At 39.4% G+C, this 12,125-nt stretch overlaps 1 protein-coding gene across 1 annotated transcript in view; it reads right to left on the bottom strand.

The window, feature by feature from the left end:
- Positions 1–1,610: 1,610 nt before the first annotated feature.
- The window catches only part of LOC149199527 (vacuole membrane protein KMS1-like), a 300,187-nt gene continuing 289,672 nt past the window's right edge, over positions 1,611–12,125 (bottom strand). The window contains exons 8-9 of the mRNA XM_089402477.1: positions 2,544–2,711; positions 1,611–2,365 (exon numbers count right to left, since the gene is read on the bottom strand). Coding sequence (XP_089258603.1) covers positions 2,156–2,365; positions 2,544–2,711 — 378 coding nt within the window. The 3' untranslated portion in view covers positions 1,611–2,155. The remainder of the gene's footprint in view (positions 2,366–2,543; positions 2,712–12,125) is intronic.

Genomic DNA, 12,125 nt, shown 5'->3' with positions numbered 1-12,125 from the left:
TGTGTTTTACGATTCAATGCAGAAATAGTAATTGGCCCACGGTTTCACCATTTTTCTTGGTCAAAGAAATTGACTTTGCTCCAAGTGATGACTTGTTGAGCTGGTGACCTAGGACAAGTCTTGTTTGTCCCCAATTAGAAGGTTCTGACCATATCACCAAAGGGTTTTGGCTAGTGGGTGATTAGATCCATTTGCAAAAGTTGTTTGACTAGTGGGTAATGAGTTCCTTTGCATGATGCTTTCCACATGGTTCTAGGTTAGAAAATGAAGTGGATGGATACATCAACATAGGAAGCTCATTCAATCTTTTCTTTGGATGGAGAAATTGTTCAACAAAGAAGACATCTAAGAAAGTCAAAGTTGAATACCTCCCTAGCCAAGAGGGAGTGTTGATTTTTGGTGGCTGCGGTTGGTATTCAAGTCAGCCAAATTAAAAGAAAGAAAATTATTAATTTTGAACTCATGTAGGCCCTAAAGAGACAGGTCGGTCCCACTAGTTGAATGGGTGTGACCTTTGGTCAAAACCCACTTGATTTGACCACTATATATTGGCATTTGACCTCCTTCATTTGACATCAATTCAAATCATAACATGCACATCTGTTTTTTATTCACATGTGAAGAGGAGGGGCTGAAGTTTAACCAAGCTCATTTGAGAGTTTGTTGACCAACGTTGACCTATTTTGTTGACCAAGTTTCCTGAGGTTATTTTGATCAAATTTCAGAGGCTGTTGACTGAAATTTAAGAGGTCAGTTTCACTGAGTTGTCTGAGGCTTTGACTGAGTCTGTAATGGGCAGTTTGACCAAGGTTTGACCTGTGGAATTTTTGTGGTCTGTTTGACCTAATTTGACTTATGAATATCAGATTGTAAATTTGCTAAACTGAAGAATTTCTCCTAGAAATGATTGTTGGGTTTTCTCCTGAGTTTGGGTTTCCCAGGTGAAAATTTGTGTCTCTTTGTGTGCTTCACTGTCTCTTTATGATCCTACTATCATTATTGCATTACTATTGAGATTTTCTATGTATAATTTCTCAATGATGTATGTGGTACAAGTGAACTTGGTTAAAGAAACCATTGGAAAGTAATTACTAGTTTAGAAGATTAGAATTCTCGAATCTCCTATAAAATCAACAAAATTGGTCATTATATATATATTTTTTTTGTGTCATTGTATTTTAATGATGAATAATATAGCAATACTTAACAATATTCTTAATAATCAATAACATTGGGAATCTGACTCACAAGGACCTTTTTATCTACCAATTCAAAAACTATGAAATAAAAAATCTTGTTGAGAACTTTTTCTGGAGTATTGTGTGCTCTCGTTGAGGTGTCCAAATCTTGTATTCAGCGTGACGCGTCCTTGATATCATTTTCCAAATGCATAGAACAATTCAAAACCTTAATGTGTAACCTACTTCATCACATCATATAAAGAAAAATGACTTAACTCACAAGAATATTGAAACTGGTTACTAGTAAAGGATTGAGAGGTATCATATAGACAACACCACCTATTGCTCCAGTGTATTGTTTAGGCTTCCAATATGAAAATATGTGTGAACAAATACTGTTACATTATAATCACTACTGAGTGGAACAAGAATATTGAAACTGGTTACTAGTAAAGGATTGAGAGGTATCATATAGACAACACCACCTATTGCTCCAGTGTATTGTTTAGGCTTCCAATAGGAAAATATGTGTGAACAAATACTGTTACATTATAATCACTACTGAGTGGAACACCAAAACACTTGATTGGGGCATGTGCATGTGTTAAATTGAGGTACAACTGAGAATTTTTCCTTGATCAAGACCAACATGCTAGCTGCACAAATTTCAACCTTTCCAGTATCGACATAGGCATGGAAGGATTTCTGAGTCATGTGTACAACTGCTGGGAAGGAAAGCACATAAAATGGAACTGCGGCAGTGATACAGAATTTATGTTCTTAAAAACAACCTGAAATAGAAAACATGTCATGTACAAGGAGGAAATGGAATGAAAGAATTTTCCTATGTATACCCATTTTGTAGCATTGGTCTGCATACAGAACCATTCTCATATTGCCAGAAATCAGGAAGCTAGAGATAGACATTTCTTGCACTAGCAACAAACATAAATGAACCAAAATTCTCACTCCAATTAACATTTTCCTGTTGCAGAAAACCTTTTAGAGTTTGCAGAACGACTTTTAGGATTTTCCTCTGAAGTTAAAGCATTGATGGTTGTTCTTTGCCTTTCCTTGAGGAAGCGTTGTGCAGTCCCAGTGATTATTTCACTGAAGAATCCCATAAGCATTAGCCATATAACAGTGTTCCACATGAAGGAAAATGAAAAATTCCACTGTTCAGCCTGAAATGATAAAATATACCATGCATGAAAAGGCATGCAAACAAGCAGAAAACTGTATCATGTGATTAAGAAAGAAATGTAAGCATAACTTTTTAGCTAAGACGTCATAGTGATAACCAAATTATGCCATAGTTTAGCTTTTAGCTTGCATCTTACATACAAAGTAGTCATGATTTACCTTTGATGTTCTTGACGGTATCACAGGATTGTCATTGAACTTTTCCCTGAGAGAGTGCAATCTTGCCATGAAATGGGCTGATGTATGAGATAGTGCAGGTATGTGGTTAAGTATCCATACAAGCCACTCCACCAATTGATTGTTGCAAACCAATATAATAAAAAGTGTCTGTAGTGAATGAAAATGATAAAAACAAGTTAGTGAAGAAACTTAAGAAAAGAACACACCTGTGAAAAAATGACTATAAGGAGAAATGCAGTAGAAAGATGATACTCAGTTTTAATAATAATCAATAACCTCACACATTAACATCATAATGGCACAAAATTTAATCAATGAAGTTACATGACAAACCACTATCAATGATCATAGATGTGTGACAAAAACATGGCTTTTGGGTCCAAAGCAAGGTTTCCGGTAGGATATCAAAACAACCATCATACTGTTACTATCATAAAAAACATAACTGGAACATTTCACTGCCATAAAGTAAAGACCAATATTAATGTGTTAATTTTAGGCAACAATGGTATGTTCTATGCTTTAGAGCAATTTTACTTCAATTTCTTTATTAGCCCTATATCAATATCCAGTTTAGCAATCACATAAACATGTAAGTAAAATGCTGACAAAACATAAACATAAACAGTAGAAGACAAGCCAAGACAAGAGGACACAAGATGTGGCACTAGCCAAGGACAAAACCCAATGTGGGGAAATCCTTGATCAAATCTTCTATTAGTCTTCAATAGTTCAGCAGAGAGAGATAGTACAATTTACAAATTCTGATAATTTATAACAGCAGCAAAAGAGCCTTAACCAGAAAAGTCAACGCTGGTCAACAGGGCAGATTTCTTCCTTAATTCGGCTCGGTCAAACCCAGTCAACTACGACCTCCAACAGCAAGTCTAATCAGCCCAAAACAATCCGAAAAAGTCCAGTCAAAACTGGCCAACAAAAGTCAACCCTATGGCCAGCCTAAGTACAGTCGGTCAAAACAGAGGTCAGATTGCCTTGGTTCTTGTGCCCATATCTGCGGCCCACTAGGACAGAATTCCTACACCCAATATCACACTAAAATAGGTCAACGCTTGGTCAACACAGCCCAAAACAGCCTTCTGGAAATTTGGTCAAACCTGGTCAATGCTGAAACAGAAAATGACTGTCCTTTCCTTCGCACGTGTGGAGAGAGAAGCTGCCCAGAAATCTGTACCCAATCAGATGAGGAGAGAGAGAGATGTGTGAAGATGAGTGATGTCCAAATGAGGACGAGGCATCATGTATTTATAGGCTAATGTTGAGGATGAATAGACATGACTATTGGGCTTCTGAGCCTACATGAGTTTGCTGGCCGACCTTGACAATTTGTCCATAATCAAAATAAATTCATAACTTCATTTGTACATGTCAGAATGGGATGATCTTTAGATCAATCCTACACCTCTCAGAGAGAGGAATCCAAGAAAATATCAGTTGTCATAAATGAGATGACCTATGTAGAGTTTGGCCCTAGTTGCCAATTTTAACACTCCCTCTCAACTAGGGAAAACTCCACCTATTAATCCATCTACCAATCTGTACTATCTCTACCATCCATGCACTGCTTTGTTGAACTATGAAGAAGAAGTGATCGAGAATGTATCATACCATTCTCTACTGACCCGAAGTCAGTCCCAATCAAAAGAGAATGTATCATACCACTCTTACTGACTCGAAGTCAGTTCCAAAAAGAGAGTGTCTCATACCACTCTTACTAACCTGAAGTCAGTTCCAAAAAGAGAGTGTCTCATACCACTATTACTAACTCAAAATCAGTTCCTATTGATCCCAGATCAATATCAGACATCCTAGCATAGGGAACACGGTAGTACACAATGCGTCCATCGATAGTACTATGGTCCCTATCCTCATTTCCCTACTCACTGGCCAGATGAGAGTTACTTCCCATGAGTCCCAAACTGCATGGGCAGGAGAAGGATGAACCACTTGTGTTGCTCACATGTCGCCAAGAGATATCACGAGGGAAGGATGAACCACTCACCTTGTACACAGCGAACAACTAGGGGAAGGTTGAACCACTCACCCTACGGTTTCTTACCGCTCCAAGAAGTACCCCAAGCCCCCTGGAGCTCCCAGAGCTCAATGTCAAGACCTTCATAAGAGGGTCTTTCCACAACTCCAAGTCGTTCTTGAAAGGCCAAGAATTTGACTTTCCCCAGGGGCTTTGTCAGAATATCGGTGACCTGCTCATCAGTCCCAATGTGAGGGAGCCTTATTGCTCCTCGTTGTACCATACCCGAATAAAGTGGTACCTAATATCTATATGCTTGGAGCGATCATGAAACACGGGAGTCTCTGATAATCGGATCCCACTCTGGTTGTTGCAGAGGATCACGTTGGTATCCAGCACATGTCCAAACAGCTCACTGAAGAGCTTCCTTAGCCAAACAGCTTCACAGGAGGCCATACTAGCAGCTATGTATTCGGCCTCGACGGTGCTCAAGGCAACCAATTTCTGCTTCCTACTCATCCAGGATACCGCAGCAAAACCCAAAGAAAAGCAACATCCAGAAGTGCTCTTGCGATCCACCACACTGCCAGCCCAATCAACATCAGAATAACCATGCAGCCTCACATTTCGACAATGTATCTCAGTCCATGAGTAATTGTGCCCCGAAGATATCTTAAAAGATTCTTGGCGGCAATCCAATGTATATGATGAGGCTTAACTATGTACTGGTTCAATGTGTTAACTGCAAAACATATGTCTGGATGGGAGTTCACCAAGAACATCAATGCTCCTATGAGTTGATGATACTCAGAAGCATTTCCCATTCATGTCCAACAGCACTACATGACTTCTTAAAGTTAAGTTCCATTGGAGTAGTCACAGGCTTGCTATCCACCATCCCAAATCTTTCCAATATCTTCACAAAATATTTTCCTTGAAAGGAAAATTTCACCTGCCTTTTGCCAGACCTCCAACCCTAGGAAATAGTGCATTGGTCCTAGGTCCTTCATCTCAAATTTAGTAGCCAACTCCCTCTTACACTTGTGCACCTGTCAGAAAGAGGTCGTCCACATAAAGTACCAGAATGAGAGGTTTATCATTTTCAACCTTAAAATAAAGGTTCAGATCGACTTCACTTGTAGTGAATCCCAGCTTCATCAGATAGCTATCGATCCTATCATACCAAGCCCAGGGTGCTTGCTTCAATCCATAGAGAGCTTTCTTCAACCTGCATACATGAGATTCTCGATCATGTACTTCAAATCCCTCGGGTTGTTCCACATAGACTTCCTCTTTGATTGAACCATGCAGGAAGGCAGTCTTGACATCCATCTGATTTAGGTTCCATCTTTGCGAGGCAACAAGGGCTATGATCGAGCGGATGGTGGTGTATCGAGCAACAGGTGCAAATATCTCATCGTAATCTACACCTTCCTTTCGAGAGAAGCCTCGAGCAACAAAGTGAGCCTGGAACTTTTCTGCACTTCTATCAGCTGCATGCTTGATTTTGTAAAGCCACTTAGAAGTGACAACCAATTTGTCCTAGGATCTAGGGACCAAATCCCAAACATCATTTTTCATAATTGACTCATATTCTTCATTCATAACATCCTTCCATACTTGTTGCTTCATGACTTCTTCAAATGATGAAGGCTCATTTTCAATGATAGTGCTCATGGCAGTCAAATATCCTTGACACCTGTTCGGCTTCTTGCTTTCACGGAAAGTCCCCCTTGGTGCAATGTGCCTCTCAGCATCTTTGAGAGTCTCCCTAAGCCATGAGGGTCTCCTCTTAGAGGAGGAAGGCTCATGAGGGAGTGGATCAATAGGATCCACAGGTTCATCAACATTGGGCATTGTTTTGTCCTCTTTTTCACCCTGATTTCTTGTGTCAGCTTCTTTGTCCTTCCTTAGGATGGAAGGTTGTTGATCTTTCTGAGGGCCATATCTTCGTCGAAGGTGACATCATGACTTATCTCAACTTCTTTTTGACCAGCCACATAGATTCTATATCCCTTAGAATTTTAACTATAGCCCATAAAGATTCCTTTCTTCCCAGATGCACCCAATTTGCTTCTTTTCTCTTTCGGCACATGAAAATATATGGGGCTTCCAAAAATTCTAAAATGAGAGACATCGGGTTTCTTACGAGTGAACATTTATTCTAGAGTCTTGGAGTCCAATGCTTGATGAGGGCATCGGTTTTGAGCATACATGGCAATATTTGCAGCTTCAGCCCATAGAAACTTCGGAAGGCCTTGATCATGAAGCATGGCATGGACAACTTCTACAATAGAGCGATTCTTCCTTTCAGCCACACCATTATGCTCAGGAGTGTATGGCATTGTAGTCTCCCTCTTAATGCCAACTTCTTTGGAATAATCTTGGAATTCATTGGATTCATACTTGGTCCCATTGTTAGTCCTCAATATCTTGATTTTCTTCTCGAATTGGTTTTCGATCAAGGCTTTGAAATGTCGGAACCAGGTGAACACTTCATCTTTCTTCTTTAAGAAGTAGATCCAGGTCTTGTGAGAATAATCATCCAAAAAGGTGAGATAATATAAGTATCCTCCCAAGGAGTTAACGGGCATCATACCAGATATGTCAGAGTGGATCAATTGCAATATGTTTGTGGTCTTGCTATTACTTGAGGGGAATGGTCCCCTTGTAAGTTTTCCTTCGGCACATCTCGAACATACACCTTCATGCTCTATTTTGAATTCGGGCATACCTGTCACCATTTGTCTCACATTGGGTAGGGCCTTATAATGAAGTTGGGCGAACTCCAGAGCCAATTTCTTCTTGAGATTGGGTACATGTAGTACTTCTTGCAAATGAATAGTGTTACCTTGATTCAATTGAAGGGTAACATTCCCTACTCCCTTCATGGGATAGGTGGCATCGTCTCCAAGGATGATCTCCAAGTTTGTCTCCTTTTCTATCGGATTAGAGAGGGCTTACTTGTATCCGATGAAGTGCCTTGAGGCACCACTATCAATCAGCCAATTTCCCAAAGTGTCCGGAGGAGAGGTAGTGAAGAGGGCTGATATAAGATAGTACTCTTTTTGTTTATTGTTAACAACATTGGATTCATCATACCTGGAGTTCCTTGATTTCTTGGAGGGTCGACCATTTCCTTGATGTCCCGCATTCCTTTTTTCTTTGCCATTGGACCTGCCATTCCTTTGATCATTTTTGTTGAAGTTGCCCCTAGAGTTGTAATGATAGTCATCATCTCGAGATGTATCCCTTCTACTAGGACACTCCCTTGCATAGTGGCTAAACTTATTGCAAACAAAGCATCTTCCCTTCCTTCCATTTTTGAATCCCGATCTTCCTTGACTATGCTTCTTTGAATCTGCATTGTTCTTCCTCTTAGCATGAGCGGAGAATGCAGTGGGGTTGCTTCTATTAAAAGACATTTCTTGCTCCACCTTTCTTGTTTCTTCTTGAATGCATCTCGACATCAATTCTTCAAACCCTGGAGTTCGATCATTGTTGAGTATAGTGGTTCTAAATACATACCACTTAGGTGGGAGTCCTCCAATGGTGGTGAGAGTGAGTTCCCTGTCAGGAATGGATTCTCCAATCGAGAGTAGATCATTCTTGATCTTAGTAATCCTCAAGAAATAGGATTGAATATCCTCGTCTTTGCCCTTCTTAATATCCTTCAACTTATTCTTGAGAAAGAGAATTTGATTAGCATTACTAACCTTGAACATGTTGACCAACCTGTCGTATATCTCCTTAGAGTTCTTCAATTCGAAGATATAGGCCACCAGATGCTTGTCAATGGAATCCCTGATAATCTTCTTCGCTTTGACTTCAACCTTATTATACTTGGTCTTCATAGCAATCGGTGCATTTGAAGGAGGCTCAAGGATTTTACCCTGCACATAATCCATCACTTCCTTCTCTTCCAAGGTCGAACCAAGAGACATCTTCCATCCATGATAGTCAGATTTATCATGGAGCTTGTCTTTAGTTGGGAAGTAGGATGAGGAACCCAGTGAGTCTTTTGTCCTTGTCCAACTGCCTTTGGTGCTTGCTCTTTCACTCTTGCTTGGGCTGTCTTCATCTCACCTCTAATACCATGTTAATTTTAGGCAACAATGGTATGTTCTATGCTTTAGAGCAATTTTACTTCAATTTCTTTATTAGCCCAATATCAATATCTAGTTTAGCAATCACATAAGCATGTAAGTAAAACGCTGATAGAACATAAACATAAACAGTAGAAGACAAGCCAAGATAAGAGGATGCAAGATGTGGCACCAGCCAGGGACAAACCCTAATGTGGGGAAACCCTTGATCAAATCTTCTTTTAGTCTTCAATAGTTCAGCAAAGAGATATAGTACAATTTACAAATACTGATAATTTATAACAACAGCAAAAGAACCCTAACCAGAAAAGTCAATGCTAGTCAATAGGGCAGATTTCTTCCTCAATTCAGCTCGGTCAAACCTAGTCAACTTTGGCCTCCAACAGCAAGTCTAATCAGTCGAAAACAGTTCGAAAAAGTCTAGTCAAAACTGGCCAACAAAAATCAACCCTGTGGAAAACCCTAGTACAGTCAATGTTGGTCAAAACAGAGGTCAGATTGCCTCAGTTCTTGTGCCCAGACCTGTGCCTTGCTAGGACAGAATTCCTCCACCCAAAATCGCACTAAAACAGGTCAATGCTTGGTCAACGTAGCTCAAAACAACCTTCGGGAAATTCGTTCAAACCTGGTCAATGCTGAAACAAAAAATCATTGACCTTTCCTTCGCATATGTGGAGAGAGAAGCTGCCCAAAAATCCTCACCCAATCAAATGAGGAGAGAGAGATGAGTGATGTCCAAATGAGGACTAGGGATCATGTATTTATAGGCTAACGTTGAGGATGAATAGACGTGACTGTCGGGCTTCTGAGCCTACATGAGTTTGTTGGCTCACCTTGACAATTTGTCCATAATCAGAATAAATTCATAACTTCATTTGTACATGTCAAAATGGGATGACCTTTAGATCAATCCTACACCTCTCAGAGAGAGGTATCCAAGAAAAATATCAGCTGCCATAAATAAGATGACCCATGTGGAGTTTGGCCCTAGTTGACAATTTAAACATGATGCCAGGTGGTAATAATGCAAATTTCTTACTGACAATAGCATTACTACAATTTAGATAAATTTCTAAGCAATTTGAACAATCTAAGATGATTCATGCGTTGTTGTACGTTAGTTAATGACAATTAATTCAAATGGACTCCTAAAGAATTGAGTGCAAAATTCGTAATGCAATCCATAGCTGATGAAAGAAAGCCAAGATAGTTGCATATATCTTTATAAGATAGTATAAGCTAGACCTTCAGATAAGCATAACGAAAATTAAAATTGGAGGAATGTGCTTTAAAAACTGCATGCATTAGGTGCAAGGTACCAATGGTTCCAACTCATGGACTTTAGAGATAACCATAGTCTAAAGAGTCGAGAAAACAAACAAAGCATGGAAGCGCTTTGATCTAGAGTAACCAAGCTAGAAGAGGATGGAGCATAGTACATGCAACATGCCTACAAAATAATATGTAAGCCTAAAATATGCATCCAACCAATGGGGATTTGATGGGTACTGTTGCCAAGTGACCAACAAAGTTTTCAACCTAGACTCAAGCATGAGGATGAGAGGGTGCCAATCTCCATGAGTCATCAATATGGATTCTCATCATTATGAGACTTGTTGACCACCAAGTGTCAACTACCCCATGAGCATAACACATGGTTAGAGCAGTCAGATTTTTTTTTAGATTTCATCATCATCATTCAGTGTTTGGTTTTCACATGTAATCCAAATTCTGCAGCCCTGTGGCCAATTATGTAAAAATGATCCTAATATGCTTATGAAGCCATGTAACACACTTATGTAAGTTTAATAATTTTTGCCAGAGAGTTTCACTCTAGGGATTTATTTCTCTTCAACTAATTATTTGTGTTTCTCAACTGCAAATAATTGGTTGAGTTTTTCTCCCAAGCATACCCTAAAGCTAGAGTGGGACTTGATGGTGAAGTCTTAAGTGAGTCCAAGTGTATAGAGTCGATGTAAATTACCATAATAGGTCATGTCTAAAGTTACAAAATTTGGTTAGGGGTCATTTTTTAATTGTCAAATTTCCCCTTCGAAACGAGATATTTATGTAATATTTGATGTAAAGATGTAAAAAGGTGTTGTCTATAGAAGTTTTAGGTTGTATGAGTAATCATAATTAGACCTCATTGCCTAAACTTTCTATTTAGACACACTTTGAGGGTGGAAAAATATGTTTATAATCTCTAGAGTCATTATTTCTAATTTTCGGCAAAAAATGGCAAAACAATTAGCTGGAAAATGGTCAGAAAATAAAATGGGAGAAAAATAAAAATTCTCTCCAAGTGAAAAATATTAAAAAAGGTTGTGCACTTTCCCGAGGATGAAAACAAGGAAAAGGGTAAAGGAATCTCCATAGAAAAAAATTGATGGGTCCAAGATAAATTAATTCCACTGTTCCATGGGGACTCGCCCCCCCCAGGGGTCTAGTTTCCTAGCTCCCTCGTGCTCCAGGGACTTGGGGGCGAGAAGGGGTCATTTCCCCACGCTCCCAAAAAACAGGGTACGCAGGGGGACATGTCGGGGGACTCTTCCTTGTGCTAAGGGGTCATTTCTGAAAAGGGGGTCGTGGGGGGACGAGGGGGAGGGTCGAGGGTGGTCGAGGGGGGATGTGGGGGGTCAAGGGGGGATAATAGGGGTCGAGAGGCCCGATTTTTTTAAATAAACTTTTGTTATAATTAAAATTTAACATTATTTCTAATACTTTAGGGTTTCAATTCGTTTTTTATAAATTTAATTCATTATTCGCCATGGCCCCTCACTTCATTCGCAAGACGTTCCTAGTTCCTCTACAACAGAGAGGAATTGGTCCACATATAGCTTCATCCACTCTATCAAGAGGAACAAGCTTACCTCTAAAAGAGCGGAGAAGTTAGTTGTTGTGCACAGTGCCCTACGTCTTGAGCATAGGAAGACACTCGAGTATTTGAAGGGACTAGCAACACAATGGGATGTTGATTTAGAGGATGATGCACAGGTAGATATGGAGGAGAGACTTGATGAGAGACAAATGGGGTTGGTTGGTGTGCCACTTAGCATGTTTGAGAATGCTAGTGATTCAAATTCAGATGGTGATATGGTGATCCTAATTTATTCATGCAACCGCTGGATGCAGAGACTAGCGGGGCATTACCTTGAGGCTTGAGCAAAATTATGCTCGTTTATCTTTCGATATGTTGATGTTCTTATGTTATTCTTACTCTATAAAATTTTGACTCTTGATGTATCAGACTTGACTTTTATAATTTTATGTCAATATTCACTGTTCAGTATTCAATGTTCATAGTAGGAAGTGGAACATCAATATGGTTTAAACTTTAATCATAATGTATGATGTATAATTATAAATTAGAATTTTAAATTTATATGATACTAAATAATGATATTCATATCAATGATCATGCTTTGCAGCTTTTCAATTCAAACCCAATTGTCATAGTGGACT

The sequence above is a fragment of the Pinus tabuliformis genome, chromosome 2_1 (assembly GCF_031772625.1).
Source record: "Pinus tabuliformis cultivar Carrire ecotype Pingquan chromosome 2_1, CPIR1, whole genome shotgun sequence".
Classification (NCBI taxonomy): domain Eukaryota; kingdom Viridiplantae; phylum Streptophyta; class Pinopsida; order Pinales; family Pinaceae; genus Pinus; species Pinus tabuliformis.
The sequence above is the reverse complement of the archived record's forward strand: the minus strand, read 5'-3'. Positions and strand labels throughout refer to the sequence as shown.